The 18,989-nt window shown below is 45.8% G+C and overlaps 1 protein-coding gene across 1 annotated transcript; it reads left to right on the top strand.

Moving 5' to 3' along the window:
• Positions 1–662: 662 nt before the first annotated feature.
• Positions 663–17,727, top strand: LOC311242210 (dehydrogenase/reductase SDR family member 11-like; the record flags this gene model as incomplete). The annotated part of the gene is made up of 7 exons (XM_084331167.1): positions 663–794; positions 6,486–6,695; positions 7,344–7,438; positions 14,429–14,558; positions 16,384–16,476; positions 16,578–16,643; positions 17,686–17,727. The coding sequence occupies 7 exons, from the start codon at positions 663–665 to the stop codon at positions 17,725–17,727; spliced, it is 768 nt and encodes a 255-aa protein (XP_084187293.1).
• Between the last annotated feature and the right edge of the window lie 1,262 nt (positions 17,728–18,989).

Here is an 18,989-nt window from a genome sequence, read left to right as displayed (position 1 = left end):
TGTCTCCCATTCCTCCTGTCTCTCTCTACTGGACTGCCCAGTAGAAATAAAGCGATAAAACGCCAAAAAATAAATCTTTAAAAAGGGCTAAATCAAGCATTTTTAAGGGCTTTAGAGGAAATGTCAAAATATCGTGATGTACATCGTGTATCGTAACATAGCCAAAAAATATCGTGATATCATTTAGAGGCCATATCGCCCAGCCCTAGACTCTCCTCCCCATCATATGTACTGTATATATTTTCTGTTAGGATCTCTGGGTAACAGTACTGTATATTTGCATATCATATACGTCACAAATGTAACAGTACTATATACCTGTATGTCATGTATGTCATAAATGTCATGATGTCATTGTGTATGTCATAAATATCACTATGAATTGAAAATGGGGGACCCTGATGTAAACAAGACAAACGTCTTTCTCTGGTCTGCATCCCCTTAACAATTGTGTGTATTGAATTTGAGCCGTACTGTATTGTACCCATTCTGCAATCTGTTAAATAAAGTTTTCATTCATTCAGCTTTTAGTTTGAAAACTTCGGACCGGAAGTCCACACGATCCAGGTGTCAGTGTCACATGTTAAGTGTATTTAGTTAGTAGACTAATCGATAAGAAACATCTTCAAAGATTCCCACCTCGCTCGACTTTGGCTGACATCATGGATCGCTGGAAGGGTCGAGTGGCTCTGGTGACCGGAGCGTCGGTCGGGATCGGTGCGGCTGTTGCCAAGACACTCGTTCAACACGGCATGACCGTCGTGGGCTGCGCGCGGAACGTGGAGAAAATAGAGGTGCGTGATTCTATTCAATTCCATGGATTTTTGACATAATGTAGACTGTTGAATGTTTTTGATGAACGTAATTACGTTGTGCGTTTTTCTGCGCCTCATTTTGGCTACATTATATGCTAAGCATTCTGTTCAAGTTTCAAGTTTCTTTAATAGTTGTCATACAGAAGTACAGAATACTTTCATACAAAATGCTTCTTACTGTTACGCTCCAGAGACTGTGCTAGACAAGATAGTATCAAATAACATAGTATAGCATGTAGTTTAGAAGAAGAAAATGAGGTCACAGTGTTCGGTATAGACATATGTACAATGTTCTGAGTTACCATATAATATACAATACTATGCAGTGTACTAATGTACAGTACTATATAGTGCAAAGCAGAAATGGGATGAGGTACAATTTAGGTACAATTTACAGTAAGGTGTACGAGTTGTAGTGCAATCCTTCATCAATAAATATAAAGTGTGGGGAGTGGGTGCTACAGTGTGTTTGTTTAAAGTGGGTGTGTGCTATAAAGTGTGTGGAGTGGGTGCTACAGTGTGTTTGTTTAAAGTGAGTGTGTGCGTGTGGATGTGTGTGCTATGTGCGTTTGGTGGTTGTTGTTGTGTAGGGGAGGATCTATGGTGGTTGTTGTTGTGTAGTGTTCATTCATTGTTCGTTTAGCAGCCTGATGGCCTGGGGATAGAAGCTTCTTCTGAGTCTTTCTGTGCTCGCCTTGAGACTCCGGTATCGCTTGCCTGACCGCAGCAGTTCAAAGAGGCAGTTGTTCGGGTGACTGGAGTCTTTAATGATTCTCTTAGCCTTGCCCTTGCAACGCTTGTTGTAAATGTTCTGGAGGGTGGGGAGCCCCCCTCCAATTGTGCGTTCGGCTGAACGTGTCACTCTTTGTAGTCTGCTTCGGTCTTGTGCAGTGCTATTCCCAAACCAGGAGGTGATGTTGCCGGTCAAGATGCTCTCTATTGTACATGAGTAGAAGTTCTTAAGGATCTTCTGACTGACTTGGAACTTCCTTAGGCGCCTGAGGAAGTAGAGGCGTTGTCGTGCCTTCTTCACAACACTGTCAATGTGTGTGGTCCATGACAAGTCCTCGGATATGTAGGCTCCGAGGTACTTAAAGCTGTTGACTCTCTCAACCGGTGCCCCGTCGATGCTGAGGGGGCTGTAGTCCTTGACCCCCGACCTCCTGAAGTCCACAATCATCTCCTTTGTTTTGCTGACGTTCAGGGAGAGGCTGTTTTCCTGGCACCATCCCGCCAGGACCTTGACCTCTTCCAGGTAGGCCCTCTCGTCGTTGGCAGAGATCAGGCCCACCACCACTGTGTCGTCAGCAAATTTGATGATTGTATTGCTACTATTGCTACTCCGCTGAGCCACTGTTTTATGTTGCACCCTTGAATTGATTGAAAAACTTTGAAAATGGGGGACCCTAATGTAAACAAGACGAAAGTCTTTCTCTGGTCTGCAACAATTGTGTGTATTGAGCTGTACTGTATTGTACCCATTCTACAATCTGTTAATACAATTTTCAATCAATCAATCAATTGCAGAATGGGTACAATACAGTGACTACGGCTCAATACAAACAACTAGCCAGTAAGAGGATGCAGATTGCAGACCAGAAAAATACTTTCGTCTTGTCTACATAACTTATCATAAGGGTCCTCCATTTTCAAGTCATCAAGACATTTATGACATACACAACACGATATACAACTATACGGTACTGATACCCTGGTCCACCTGGGGGCCGTAACATTATTCACTTTTCATGTAATTCACTTCAGATAGTAACAAATACATACAAAGTAAGATATTGTTTTGACTAGAGATACAAGAAAACATGCTTAATCCCATTTGGAAGAGTAATGCTGCAAGTTCCGTTTTCTCATATTTGAGGTACAGCGTGGAGAACTAGCAGGTAGCAGGTGTAATCTTCTAAGCAGATATAAGCCTACTTCAAGTGTTACTGGACTGTGCCAAAGTGCAGAAGGAATAAGTAACTCAATCATATGATACAATAACCTATAACTCCTCCAAGCAATGGAACCTTGGTGTTGTCCTCGACGACCATTTGAACTTCTCTGCTCACATTGCAGCGACAACCAGAACCTGCCGATTCCTCCTGAGCAACGTCAGAAGGATCCGCCCCTTCCTGACAAAAGAAGCCACCCAACTCCTTGTCCAATCAACAGTCATCTCCCGCCTCGACTACTGCAACGCACTGCTCGCTGGCCTCCCGGCCACTGCCACTAAGCCTCTTCAACTCATTCAGAACGCAGCGGCCCGCCTGATCTCAAACCTACCGAAGTCGGCCCATGTCACCCCACTTCTTAGGGACCTGCACTGGCTCTCCATTGCTGCACGAATCCGCTTCAAGGCCCTCGACCTAGCATACCGTGCGGCAAAGGGAACTGCTCCCGCCTACCTCCGGTCAATGGTCTCTAACTACACACCCTCAAGACCCCTACGCTCTGCATCTTCTGGCCGCCTCAGACCTACTCCTATCCAAGCTCCGGGAGGCAGGGGTGTAGCTCCAGATTCTGGGCCCCATGAAAGATTGTATTTGTATAGTGAATGCGCGTGCGCGTAAGCGAAAAAAAATTTGGCCATTTCTTTATTGATGAAAACGCATAATATGGTTTTTACCTATACATTCGGATCAGCAGTTCAGCACCTGCACTGTTGGTGGGTGAGCCTAGTAAAGGATGTCGCATTGCGTTCATCTTCAATGAGTGGACCAATGCAATAGTCTACCAAAGCCCCCCCTCTCTCTATATATATCTCACACACACACACACACTTCAGAAACAAACATAGTATCAATGAGAGCATCAATAATACACCTGAGTGATGTCTAGTAAAAAAAAAAAAAAAAAAAAAAGAAAAAAAATCTAACCCTAACTAACCGTACTGTCATGCACTTGTCCTAATAAACTAACCTACACTGTAGCACTCAACACTTTGATGAACATTGTTGCTCAGCTGATAGAGTTGTGCCCTTCCTGATGACTTGTCGTACAGAACATGTAAGTCGCTTTGGATAAAAGCGTCAGCTAAATGACTAAATGTAAATGTAAATGTAAACTGACTGCCATTGCTATTAGATTAGACATAGATTTTTGAAATTATATGTGGATAATAATGTATCTTTAGGGGTGATACATGTTTCCTATAAGGCTTTTACAATCTTGGCAAGCCAAAACATCTGGAGTGAAATAAAAGGAAGATTTTTGGCCTTATATTATAGGATCAAGAAGACAGATGCAGTATGTCAATTAACCTCTTGATGGAAGGAAAAAGGGAAAAAACATGGTCTGGGTGAATACTCCTTTCTGAATGGCCGGCAGGCAGGGCCGGACTGGGGAAATAATTCATACCGGGAGATATAGCGCGAAATATAGCCCCAATCAGGCCACTTTTTAAGCCGGGGGTCCCCCACCAGGAAATTTGTTGTTACAAAGACTTAATTTCCTGCATTCTGGTGAATGTTAGTGCATGTGAATCACAAACTAATGAGCCAACAATTGCTTAGTACAATGTACTGTTATGGACCTCAAATAAAACTGTTGTGGCACTAGCAATGCTACTCTCTCCACCTTCAAAAAGAAAAAAGCAAGAGCACAACATATTTTTCTATTTACTATTATAATACAGTTAACCACTCTCTCCTGTAAGGGCCTTTCTTTTTCTTTGTTTTATCCCTCTCTCCTCCACCCTTTCTCTTTCTTCCACTGTCCATCTTGACATCAACGTTAATTGACTTTCGCTCTACTGTATCTCTCCCGAGTCCCTCACTACCTGGCTCACTGCCTGGCTGTTATTCTGCATCTGAGTGCCGTCTGCCATTCCATTCGCCGCCTCCGCTGTCAATCAGTTGTATCGCCTGGTCCCGCCTCCACCAATCACAAGCGGCAGCACGGCTCCATTGTGTGTGTGTGATCCGCGTGAGGGAGAGAGTCAGATAGTTCTCCAACTCTGTCGCAGACAGTGAAATCCTGGTTGTTCCCCACCCACCTAGGTTATCTAACTATCGCGCCGCGCCGCCGCCACAACTAGAAACAATGGCCTGGCAAAAAAATTATAATAATAATAATATTTTTTTTTTTGTTTTTTTGTTTTTTTAATTTTTTTTTTTTAATCTGTGCAGGCCAGGCCACCGGGAAAACTCCCGGTGCTCCCGATGGCCAGTCCGGGCCTGCCGGCAGGTGTGCATTAAAACTGTTTAATGTACACATAGTTTGGCTCAAGTTTATCATCTAAATTCACCTGCTACCCAACCTGCAACCATAGCAACATTAACACTTTGCCGCCCAACCACGAGTTAACTCGTGTTTCGATTCCACCCGTTGAGGACCAGAGCCACGAGTTAACTCGTGGCAAGTTGTTATTGTTTTATTCCATATTAATAACGGTATTAACGTCCCCGATCGACTTGCAGGATCTGCCCGCATATTTGATTTCCGAAACATGCAATACCGGCCAGATCCTCTTAGGGGCGCCATCGCTCCACTGCAGTATCATTGAGGCCGAATGGGGAAATTATTTTTTTTATTGTCTTGGGGCGTTTCATATGAGCCTGGATCCCAGCCGAACATCCTCCATCTTTGATCAAGTTACCGAACGCAGATTTCAGCCTGGAATAATGGGATTTATGATCAGCCAATGGACATATCGATCTACCAGATTCCGATGAATAATGACGAAATGTTGCCGGCGATCACATGTGCTGACGGTAGGATACTATTCACCCAAATTACAGCCGGATTGGACATTGTTGTAACACGCAAGCGATCGATCAGTTGAATGTGGCTACTTGAACGCACACTGTATTGCTAATCAATAATATTAATCGGCGTCCCCCGCCGCCCCCATTTCATCCATAGATGCTCTGTAATAGTCCGGATGCTAAGCAGTTTGTTTTATTTCATTCGTATATATACAACAGAAATGGCTTTGATATAACGTGACTAGCCTTTAGCCTCATATCTAGCTTCCCAGAAAAAAGAGGAGACGAAAACTGCGATAAAGCTTATATTCACGCCGCTATAAAATGACAACCAACCGATAGATTTTTATTTTCTTTAAGCCATTATGAAGGCATGGTTTATGCACTCAAGTGACAATGAGAATGGACAGATAGCAATACTATAAAGTATATATATAGCTGTTAGAAAGTACATCGGTTTGTTGACAAACCCTGGTCGTCCAGAACCATATTACACTGCAAACCGTGGTTGCCAATGTGAAGAGCACAGCTGTCAACGCCTACTTGTTTTCAACTACGGCGAAGCACAGCTTGATAAACTAACAACCAGGAAGGAAAACGCACAATGGCAAGTGCAAAACTTTCACCAAAAATGTACAAATGCTTTTATTTTATATTGTTGGCAAATGACCATGGCATAAACAGAAAGAATCAACTTGTAGATGTACGTTTTAAGGCACTTGGCTGCATCCACGTTGTGCCTTAAAACTTAACTTTATTCTGAATACATTTGTGAATACCTCTCCTACCTAATTTGAGCATTTTGTGCATTTTAGTTTTGTATATATTATATAATGTTGTACGTATATTGTTTCTGGTCTTTTGCTGTTTTGTGAAGCACAATCTCAGGAGGGTCACACAGAACCAAAGCATTTCACTATAATGTACATGTACCTTATATGTGACAAATTAAACTTGATTTCAGAAACTGGCAGCAGAGTGTCAAAGTGCCGGGCACAGTGGCACCCTGGTTCCCTTTAAATGTGACCTCTCCAACGAAGAGGAGATCCTGTCCATGTTCTCTGCCATCAAGGCCCAGCACCACGGTGTGGATGTCTGCATCAACAACGCTGGCCTGGCTCACCCAGAACCACTGTTGAGCGGCAACACCAGCGGCTGGCGGAACATGATGGATGTAAGTGTGGATTTAATTTTTTTTTTAAATAACAAGGACATTTTTAAGTATGTCGCTTGCAATACTTGCAATGGGGAACTGCGACACTGGATGGAAGTCTCTGTGATGGGTCAGTCTACGAGGAGTCGTCACTTGCCCATTAGGCTGAGAGGGAGGTTTGCCCTGAGAGCGAGGTTTCCCCTGAGAGGTTATTCTCGAGGTTCGAAGGGGCAAAGTGGGTATCGAACAGGAAGGAATACTGTCCGGTTTTAAACTGTGTGGATAATCAAAACGGGGGAAGGTAAAGGCGGTTTTAAACTGTTAAACAGTAATTCAGAACGATTTCTATTGCACAATTTTACTCAGTCTACTCTATTTTACTCTTTTTATTGTCTATTTTTAAACTGCAATATAATCAAACCACAGACAAGGTGGCCAACAAGGGATGTTGGATCCTAATGTGAAAAACTGATTTTATATGTCTGCGCTTTATGTGCTCATTTTGTTCTGTTGTGAAGCACTTTGAGCTGCAATTCTTGTATGAACGGTGCTCTACAAATAAAGTTTATTAGTATTATTAATACTATAATGCATTTCCCTGAAGGTAATCTATTGCACAGTGTTGTTTCTAAGCTGGATGTCTTTGGATACGTGCATTGCATCTTGCAGGTGAATGTCATCGCATTGTCCATATGCACACGGGAAGCATACCAGTCAATGAAAGATAGAAAGGTCGATGATGGACACATCATAAACATGAACAGGTACAATGCCACAACTCTTACCTAACTGAGAGAGTTATCTTATTCTGGGTTCCCCTCCGGCCTTGAGGACCGCTGAATAATTGTCAACTTTACCCGCACTCCACCTCTGCTTCCAAATGCATGTCGATTTCAAATCTCACTAATCTCAAACTTACTTACAGTCATGTCTTAATATTAATAGACCACCGGTGATCGGGGCTCAACCAAAACAGGGTTTTTGGATAAAGTACTAAGACTAACTGTAACTGAGGGGTACAATTCCCTGACTGTATTAATCAAGTATTAGTATCATTAAACTACTACCGTCTTATGTACATTACTGGCCAATACCGTACACAGGTATATGATGAGAACTTCTCCACAATAACACGGTTTCCACACAAATACTCGTTTAGAATATTTATTACAGCAAGAGGGTATTATTACATTACTTGAATGCGCTTATAAGGCAAATCGAATGTGCATAGGCAAATCAATAGTGAATGTTAGGAATTAGATCTAGGGATATTCTGGGAAGGGGGGGTGTACTACCGGTTGTAAGCCAGCAGGGGGAGGCAATGCTCTATACAAAGTCAAGGGTCCACGGAGGCGATATCACCCCTGTGTCAGCGGGGAAAGCAGCAGCTGTAATCCTAGGGTGCGCGCCGCAGATGAAGCCGTGGAGTCTCTGCTCCGACAGAGACGGGCTCGAGTGATGTCCTCACGGTATATGTGTAGATCCCCCAGCAGCGGGGTGTAGACGGTTCTCTGCTCCAGCAGCTTGGTGAAGAATGAAGGATAATAATAGTACTCCTGCCCGAAAGTGGCTCTGCAATAACCGGGGTAAATCCTCCGTGGTGCGCGGTAGTTCACAGTTGAACTTGACGTTACTATCCTTATTAGCACGCGGCAATAAGTGCTCTATGTAGACGCACAATTACTCACTTCACATGGTCTTTGACTCGTAATGAAGGTTTACTAGTGAATAGCGAACGATACGTTAAACAAACGTAGTAGAATAACACGACTCTATTTGAGGCAATACGAGCCCTACTCTACCCCACGTTGCATAATGGGGAGACGTTGCTTGGATAACTGGAACTGCACGAGACTGAACGGGACAAAGGACTAAGAGGAATTCTACATTTCTTGCGCCCTATTTATATGCACGGTGAACAAATAGTACCATTCGTATTTCGGTAGCCGTATTCCTACGCGGAACTGGGGCTAGTAAGGGCATGTTCGTCGGCACCTTTCGAGTCAGCTCTAGGGGGTAAGTCACTGGCGCCTAGGGGATCGCTTCCAATAGGAGAACGAATATTATGGTCTGTCCTGTACCAGGTAAAGGGATATTCCGTGTATATGTACAAAGAATATACAAGGGATATCAAACGATATACAAATATTATACATGGGATCTCAGGCAATAAATATATATATTCGGTTTAATCTGACCCTTTGTAACAGCCGCCCCCTAATTAGTCCCACCTAATTAGCTAAGCAGAGACAGATTAACCGCACTGTCCACCACTCAATGTCCGTTGTGAGGGTAGGCAGGTCACAAAGTCAGGGGTCATGGTCGTCATTAAGCGAGTCGGGGAGCCTTGGCGACTCTATCAGCCTCGCCACGGGTCGGTTGTAGGTCCGCCCTTGGCCGAGCACTTCTGCCACTCTGACCTTTCCGTCGGCACCAGTGGTCACTTTGCTTACGCGGCCGGCCGGCCACGCAGCTCGGGGTAGTGACTGGTCTATGGTCATGACGACTGGACGGGATGAAGGGGGGCTTAGGAGGGAGCGGGCCTGAGACTGCCTTGATCTGTGCTTGGCTGTGCTTTCTCCTCCTCCGTCTGTTTCTCTTGTTTGCTCTGTACCCCGTCTGAGGAGGGGCCGGTCCCGGCCGCCCCGTCAAGGAGTCGCTTGGGGTGCTGGGTTCGAGGTCAGCCACGTCTGGAGCGCAGCTGAGGGGGGTGGAGTTCCGAACTCCCTCTGGTGCCCACGGTTCTCTCACGGGCCTCTCGCTTAATGTCAATAGCCTCTGCTGTACGGGGGAGAGGCCGGTGTCGCTCGCCTCTGTGTGTAGGCAGCGTGTGGTCGTGGGTTGACTGTCAAGTCCGTAGAGGGGGCCCTGGAGCGTCCATCCCAGTCGGGTCTGAACCGCGACTGGGCATCCTTTAGGTCCGACGTGGGCCGCCTCAATTGGGAGAATGAGGTCCGCGTGGTCGGAGCCGATGAGCAGGGTCGGTGTGGCGCCGTCGATAAGCGGTATAGGTAGTTGACGTAGGTGCACATACTTAGCCATCAGCTGTGGGATGGGGTAGGTGTACTGAGACAGGCCTATGTCGTGGCTGGTGAAGACGTTAGTTATACTATACTGCTTCTCGGGCTGGTCCACCGCTGCTATCTTGAAGGAGACCTTTTCACCCGTTATGGTCTTCTGGTCCCTTCTGATGGTGCGTATGGTCATTGTATCTTTGACACCTCGCAGGCCCAACTGGGCTGCTGCGGAAGCGAGGAGGAGAGTCTTTTCAGACCCATCGTCCAGGACGGCGTAAGTGTCCAGGACCTTGTCCTCGTAGCTCAGGAGCACTCTGACCACTTTGAGGAGCACACGGGGGGTCCCGCTATGCTGGTCAATATGGAGCACTCCTGTGGGTGGTGACGTAGAATCTATATGGTGCGAGTCGCACCGTGGCTCCCAGTGTCTGCCGTAGCAGTCGGGACACCAGGGAGCGGTCTGGTGGAACTTTGGTGCTGGTGCCACCGCCTCGGCATGGTACATTACCGCGACGGGCCCACTCTGTTGTCCTGGCTGACGCCTGTTGATGTCATGCAGGACCTCCAAGTGGGTACCACCGCACCTGCTGCACTTCTTTTTCAAGCGGCACTCAGCTGCTAGGTGGCTGCGCGCGCAGCGGAAGCAGCGGCGGTGGTCCTTGACCCACTGACTCACATCATCCGTGGTCAGCTTCTTGAAATCTTCGCACTGATACAGCCGATGTTCTCCCTCACAGTACTGGCACTCAATCTTCCACTGGTCCTCTTTCGTCGAGGGGGTGTTGTGGTTCTTGTGTGGTACTGATTCGGCTTGGTGCATAACGGTCACCAACCGGCGGTTATCCGTTTGTCCCCGAGGTCCGAGTCTTGGGCTTGGTCCACTCCATACGAACGTGTCGAGTCGTAGGCTACTGACCTCCCTGGCGAGGAACTCAGATAGGTCTAGGAGGGATGCCTCTGGACCGTTGGGGTCGCGGTAGTCTCTCTGCCGCCTGAAGCGCTCTTGTCGGGCGGGAGGGAGCTTCTCTAATATCCTCTCTACGTTGGAGTTAGCGTACAGTTCGTAGATACCCTTTTCCTTTTGGGACCCCAGCATCCCTACCAGGGACTGTACTTTGATAGACAGGTCATCTAACGCTCTGTTGTCTCTGGCTGGGGGGAGACGGTCAATGTCTCTTATCTCCTGTATCACGTAGTCCCATACAAGTCCATACCGTTGGTCGAGTGCTGCTAGAGCCGCTGTGTATGGGGTAGTAGAGTTGGCATAGGCCAGCGCTATATTGTGCGCTCGGGGCACCTTGAGGTGCTTCAGTAGGGTAGCATACTTGTGGCGTTCATCAGCTACATCAACCATCATTGTCTCTAAGCACATCCGTAGTTCCGTGTACTGTGCTCGGTTCTCATGGGTGAAGTCTGGAAACGTCGGTGCGCCATGGTACGATGCCATGGATGACTGGCACATCGGTGAGCGTTGGGGAAGAGGCCTCCTAGGCGAGTCTCCCCGTGCGTGTCGTCTTGGGCTGGTACTTGGTGGGTACCGAAGGTCGGGTACCCAGGTGCTGTCCCTCGGGGCTGGCGGTGCGTCAAACTCACCCGTGGGTTGAGTCGGGGGTTTGTAGCGCAGGGCCTCGGGGCTGACTTCTGGGCTGTACTGGACCTCCTGGTCCAGAGTACGTTGCTGCTGGTCGGGGCTGTACTGGGCCTCCTGGGCCAGAGTACGTTGCTGCTGGTCGGGGCTGTACTGGGCCTCCTGGGCCAGAGTACGTTGCTGCTGGTCGGCTTGACATTCCTCCTCTTCCTCCTCCTCTCCCTCGGCTAGGACCTGGAGTCTTCTGTTCAGTCTCTCGGCGTGGTCCGATTCTTCCCGGTTGCTGGGTCTCGTATGGACCGGCCGGGAAGGGGGTTCGGAGACGTGGACAGGATCCTCCTGTTGGCGGAGTCCCGGGTCGCTTCGTCGGGTAGGGGAATGTGTCCTAGACCCGTGTCTTGACGATCTCTGAGAGCTCCGTGTGGAGTGAGGGGGTGTCGCCATGGCAACCAGTTTGTCCATCAGCTCCGCCTGCAGCCGGTCGCGCTCTGCCTCGCGCTGGGCATGGGCTGCGTTGCGCGCTGCTTCGCGCTGGGCATTGGCGACGTCGCGCTGCGCATTGGCGCTGGCCTGGGCAGCGTCGCGCTGTGCGTTGGCGGCGTCGCGCTGGGCATGTGCGACGTCGCGCTGTGCATTGGCGGCGGCGTGCTGTGCATTGGCGGCGGCGTGCTGTGCATCGGCGCGGCTTCTCTCAATGTTCTCTTCTGTCTGGAGGCGTCTGGTCTCCAGTCTTATGCGGTCGTCTTCACTCCTTTGTTGCGCCTGGAAGCGCTCTCGCTCGCCTGCAAACTGTTCGCGCTCGCGCGTCTGTTGCGTTTGAAGTCGATCGCGTTCGGTGGAGGCTGCCAGGGTGGCGATGAGTGCTTGCGCCAGCATCTTGTCCGCCGCGCTGGGGGAAGACGCCGTTCGGGGCGATCGGCTCCCGGCAGTACTTGTTGGAGACCCGTTCTCCTGTTGCGTACCGAGGAGACCCATCTCCTGGGTGCGCGTCTCTTCTTGTGGTGGGTCGGGTTCCATCCCGGGAGGGCTTTCTTTATCCTGGAGCGCTCCGGGGACTACCTCGTCGGCGTTGTCGGGGGATAAAGTCGTGTCAGTTCCCTCCTGGTCCCCACCGTGAGCTTGGTCAGTTACATTAGAACCCACTAGGGCCTCTGTTGGCGGGGTAGCCTGGTTGCTAGGGTCGGACATAATTTTACTATCCGCTTTAGTTATTTTATCCGTATCTAATTTCCCTTTAAAGCTAGGTATTGGACTGACAGAGTATGCCTCTAGATAGGGAGGTGGCTGCCGTCTGCGCTGCGGGCGATCTAGCTTAGGAGAACCGTTTGTGGAGTGTTCGTCATCGGCCATGTCAATATTAATATTATATTAATATTACGCTAATTATTATCCGGGGCTCGAAGGACCAATTGTAACTGAGGGGTACAATTCCCTGACTGTATTAATCAAGTATTAGTATCATTAAACTACTACCGTCTTATGTACATTACTGGCCAATACCGTACACAGGTATATGATGAGAACTTCTCCACAATAACACGGTTTCCACACAAATACTCGTTTAGAATATTTATTACAGCAAGAGGGTATTATTACATTACTTGAATACGCTTATAAGGCAAATCGAATGTGCATAGGCAAATCAATAGTGAATGTTAGGAATTAGATCTAGGGATATTCTGGGAAGGGGGGGTGTACTACCGGTTGTAAGCCAGCAGGGGGAGGCAATGCTCTATACAAAGTCAAGGGTCCACGGAGGCGATATCACCCCTGTGTCAGCGGGGAAAGCAGCAGCTGTAATCCTAGGGTGCGCGCCGCAGATGAAGCCGTGGAGTCTCTGCTCCGACAGAGACGGGCTCGAGTGATGTCCTCACGGTATATGTGTAGATCCCCCAGCAGCGGGGTGTAGACGGTTCTCTGCTCCAGCAGCTTGGTGAAGAATGAAGGATAATAATAGTACTCCTGCCCGAAAGTGGCTCTGCAATAACCGGGGTAAATCCTCCGTGGTGCGCGGTAGTTCACAGTTGAACTTGACGTTACTATCCTTATTAGCACGCGGCAATAAGTGCTCTATGTAGACGCACAATTACTCACTTTACGTGGTCTTTGACTCGTAATGAAGGTTTACTAGTGAATAGCGAACGATACGTTAAACAAACGTAGTAGAATAACACGACTCTATTTGAGGCAATACGAGCCCTACTCTACCCCACGTTGCATAATGGGGAGACGTTGCTTGGATAACTGGAACTGCACGAGACTGAACGGGACAAAGGACTAAGAGGAATTCTACATTTCTTGCGCCCTATTTATATGCACGGTGAACAAATAGTACCATTCGTATTTCGGTAGCCGTATTCCTACGCGGAACTGGGGCTAGTAAGGGCATGTTCGTCGGCACCTTTCGAGTCAGCTCTAGGGGGTAAGTCACTGGCGCCTAGGGGATCGCTTCCAATAGGAGAACGAATATTATGGTCTGTCCTGTACCAGGTAAAGGGATATTCCGTGTATATGTACAAAGAATATACAAGGGATATCAAACGATATACAAATATTATACATGGGATCTCAGGCAATAAATATATATATTCGGTTTAATCTGACCCTTTGTAACACTAACGTTCTGGGAGCAAGATTACACACTGTTGACTTCCTCGCTCACATCCTTGCTTGCATAGAATCTTGCTTCCAAATAAAATTGGGGTGACAAGATGCTCTGATAATTGAGCTGAAATCTGATGTTGATTTTCACAACAAATTTATTTTAAAATATTTAAATTCATGGCACAATTCATAATTCTGTTAGAGCTGAAAATATCTGTGGGTGTCACTATAAAGTCACTGTTACACCGTTGCCACACAGTAAGTGTAAAGAGTAACTAGAACCATATAATTATAACCATGTCGTTTCTCAAGCATGTGGCATGTGTTTGTTTGTTATTGCAGCGGGAGCGCCAACATACCATTCTATATATTACCAATATTTGTATTATAATTATCTTTATGCTTATTATCCTAGGTGTCAAGGATAGATGGTAGACTGTTATTTGACAATAATACTGCTGTCCCTGTTTGTCTGTCGGTCATAATCTCTCTCTCTCTCTCTCTCTCTCTCTCTCTCTCTCTCTCTCTCTCTCTCTCTGTTGTAGCATGTTTGGACATCACGTACATAACAGTGCCGATGCGCATTTCTACTGTGCGACCAAATACGCCGTGACAGCCCTGGCGGAGGGCCTGAGACAAGAGTTACGCGAGGCTAAGACCCATATTAGAGTCACGGTAAGAATTGTTATTAATTCCCCGTCTTTGTTTATAAAAAGTCAAAAGAATAATTGGACAAAATATTGTCCAATCGAAGCATAAGAGAATGAAGAAGTCGTCATTAGTCATGCAGCAACACACATGTGCAACATGGGCGACACACACATGCAACATGGGTGACACACAGGAACACATGCATTGGGTCGTCACTGAAATGCCTCTCTGCGCTTGACCCATCCCGTCGTCCTTCCCCCCAAGGGCATCCGGGAGCAGACATGGGCTTCGGCATGGGCTGTGGCATTGGCTTCTGCTTGCACCGCACCCACAGGCACCAATCCAAGTGCTCCTGTCCCGTCTTCGTCAGGGACGTGGCAGCACTGGTGATCTGTTCTGCATTTTGATATTTTTTTCTGGAGGGGAAACCCTTGCAGGTGGGGGGGGGGGGGGGAGAACATGCAAACTCCACACAGAAAGGCCCGAGAGATACCCCACCTGGGTACCCGGCAACCTGGTCCCCAAGCGGGAACCCATGGGAAACCCATGACTTTCTTGCTGTGAGGCGACAGTGTTAACCACTACACCACCGTTTTGATTGATTGATTGATTGATTGATTGATTGAAAACTTTATTAACAGATTGCAGAATGGGTACAATACAGTACAACTCAATACACACAATTGTTAAGGGGATGCAGACCAGAGAAAGACTTTCGTCTTGTTTACATCAGGGTCCCCCATTTTCAATTCACCAGGACATATATGACATACATGACATACAGATAGACAGTACTGCTACATCTATACATTTATGACATACCAGATTTGCAAATACAGTACTGTTTGTGATACAAAAAGAGTCCAGAAAAGAGAGTATATACATTTGACGTAGAAACTGTACATTGGATGAGGTTGGGTAGGTGGGGGGGGGTTGGGGGGGGGGGGGGGGGGGGGGGCTGTACATTGGAGGTGGTTGGGTGGGTGGGGTTGGGTAGGAGGGGTGGGTGGGGAACACTGTACAACTGTACACGCAAAACTGTACATTGGAATATTGACAACCATACTTGGTCATTTACTGTACATTGGAGGGGGTTGGGTTAGGACATTTACAGGGGCCAGTTTCGAATTGCAGTCTCCCGTAGGTGTTCTTTGAGAGTGTTTTTGAAAGTGGGTAGTGATTCACATTCCTTTACAGCTTTGGGTATGGCGTTCCACATTGATGTGGCATAATTGCGAAACGTGTGTAGTCCCTTGTTTGAGCCGAATCTGGGTTTAACATGATTTGTGGAGCTCCCTCTGGTGTTGTGATCGTGGTATTCACTGACCTTTGGGAAGTATTTTGACATTTACATGGGTACCTTGGTCGTGTAGTGTATCTTGTAGACCAGGCCCATTGCAAGTTGCTGTACTCTGTCGTCTACTCTAAGCCATCCTAGGTTGTCAAAGTGGGCAGGGGTGAGGTGGGTTCTAGGAGTAAGGTCAAGCAGTAGTCTGACCAGTTTGTTTTGAGATGTTTGTAATTTAGTTTTTAGCACCTTTGAGGTGCTTTGGTACCATGAGGTGCAAGCATAGTCGTAGTACCCTTGAATGAGTGCTCCTGCCAGAGTCTTCAGGGTATTCTTGTTTACCAGAGAGGAGATCCGGTACAAGAATCTAGTTCGTTGGTTGACTTTTTTTATTACATTGGATGCCATTTTGTCACAGGAAAGATTAGCCTTAAATGGATTTGTAAAATGGCAGTGTCGTGGCAGTGTTAGGCTACCTGTTAACAATAGTACACTGAAGACAATGACAATGAAGTGTGCACATTGTAAGCGTGGTTGTATTTTGTTCCACTCCTGTTGCAGTGTGTATCTCCGGGTGTGGTGGAAACGGAATTTCTCAATCGGATGTACAGTCGGAACCCGGAGAAAGGTGCCAATGCATTTACTACAATAAAGGTAACCTATGTAATGCTTCTGCTGTGGTCTACACGGGAATCTAGTAAATTCTAGACACCAACCCGAAAAAGGAAAAATCCATCCCCTGTCTTCTTTTTCAGTGTTTGCAAGCAGAAGACATCGCAAGCGCCATCACATATGTGTTGAGTGCCCCTCCACATGTGCATGTAAGCAGCCGTCTTGCCTTCTGTAATGAGTTAACACAAGATAAGATAAGATATTCCTTTATTCATCCCCTTGGGGAAATGCAGGCATCGTAGCAGCATGTGGGAGGGGGGGGTGGTACAGGTAATAGTAGAAGACATAAATACAGGCAATAAAATTATAGTACAGTAAGGTTAAAATAGGTAGCGTAAACAATATAATTAACTCTGAATATACGCATCAGAGCAAGTAGGCAGTGTGATCAAAGGTGCAGATGATGGTCTGTATCAGTTGTATTATACATTACAATATGGTTACAATAAACACTAGAGTCTAAATATATACTGTGAGTAAGTAAAGTATACAGTATACACAGGTGCAGTATACATGAGGTACCCTAACTGGCGTGATATACATAATTCGTTATGTGTTGTAGTCCATGCAGTTTAGGTGGGAGTCGGACACTCATTGGTCAGACATTCCTAGTAGTTTTCGAGTTATGCTGCCGTTAGTAACATGTGGGCCAGACTATGTTTGTTGCTGTTTTACCTAGGGGTGTCCGATATTATCGGCCGACCGATATTATCGGCCGATATCGGCAGTAAAATGTGATATCGGAAAATATCGGTATCGGTAAAAAAAACTAAAAAATATATATATTTTTTTTAAACATTTATTTAACCTTTATTTACCCAGGCAAGCAAGTAAGAACCAATTATTATTTTATTTATTGTCAAAAGTATGCATGTTGGTTTAATTCAACAACAAGAGATATGTAATGTTAATTTTAACTTTTTTAATTATCATATTTTGCACAGATAATGCTTACATTTAGAAAGCCTTTTGAATGCATCCAGTGAAATTATTAGTTACCTGAAATTATTCTGTTTTTTTGGGGGGAAACCCTGCATATATCGGTATCGGTTGATATCGGTATCGGTATCGGAAATTAAGAGTTGGACAATATCGGAATATCGGTATCGGTAAAAAAGCCAATATCGAGCATCCCTAGTTTTACCTGAATATTAATGTTAACCATTTATTAATTGAACTTTCTTTGTGCAGATTGGAGATGTTCAAATGCGACCTGTGGAGCAGGTGTTCTAACGGAAAGAAGTGATTCACGCTACGCAACTGGAAATGATTGAATTAATGCAATTACGCCTCATCGGTTTGAGATTTATTTCTAGCAAACAGTTTTTTTTTTTAACTGATTCTCTTTTTCTTCTTTTTTATCTGATCATATTGACGAGATGTGCACAGTGTTACTTATGGTATTTCCTAGACCTTTTTGCGGATGATTGATGACTGACATTTCTATACATTTCACTTGAATCCCAATAAAGATTTCAAAGTTAGTTTTCGACTCCTCTTTCTCTAATCTGTGTCGGTTTAATTATTGACAAATGCAAGCAGTGGTAAAAATGAAAAGTGGATCAACTATGAACTCCAGTCAGTGGTCACAATCATGTTAACTACCAGTGTAAAAGGTGGCGCTTCACAAAGCAACAGGCAACAAACTGAGACACATGGTCAAAACCTTTATTTAAACTCAAAAGGCAACTGAGGTTTCCCTCATTTACAGTCATGTTGAGTGTACATACAGAAATAAGCACACAAAAAATATAATATATATATAAAAAGACAAAAGTAAGGATATCAAATCATGTACAACTTCATTCAAATGTTTCCTGGAAATTGACTATATTCACACAGTGGCCATCTTGCTCTTATGTCATGCTCAGGTTGGGATTCCTTTCCACCATGTTCACACTTGTGGAGGAAAAAATTAAAAGGAATCCCAACCTGAGCATGGTACAACAGAAAAATGGCTGCTGTGTGAATATGGTCAATTGGATACCTTAAAGGAAAACTCCAACATTTTGGGAAATTAGCTTATTTAACATCTTCCCTGGAGTTAGACAAGAAGATACATACATTTTTTGTCTCTGTGCGTGCATTTAGCTTTGGGAACAGTCACTCCGTTAGCGTAGCTTAGCTTCATCACTGGAAGTGGGGGAGGACAGTAGCCTGACGTTCCCTTACAGCGTATAGGCCTACAGTCACCAAATACACTCCAAATACAACTCAAACGTTCATGTAAACATGTTGTGACCTGTGTATTTACCACATGGAGAAATAAAAAATAATTGAATTAGACAATTACATTTTCTAAGCAAATATACTCAAGTGCTTAGGCAAAAAATAGTTCAGAGTATATTTGCTTAGAAAACGTAATTGTCTAATTCAATAATTTTTTATTTCTCCACGTGGTAAATACACAGGTCACAACATGTTTACATGAACGTTTTGGAGTTGTATTTGGTGACTGTAGGCCTATACACTGTAAGGGAACGTCAGGCTATTGT

This window comes from Notolepis coatsorum (assembly GCF_963971535.1).
Source record: "Notolepis coatsorum genome assembly, chromosome: 15".
Taxonomy (NCBI): Eukaryota; Metazoa; Chordata; class Actinopteri; order Aulopiformes; family Paralepididae; genus Notolepis; species Notolepis coatsorum.
Note: the sequence above shows the minus strand (reverse complement) of the source record. Positions and strands in the feature narration are given on the sequence as shown.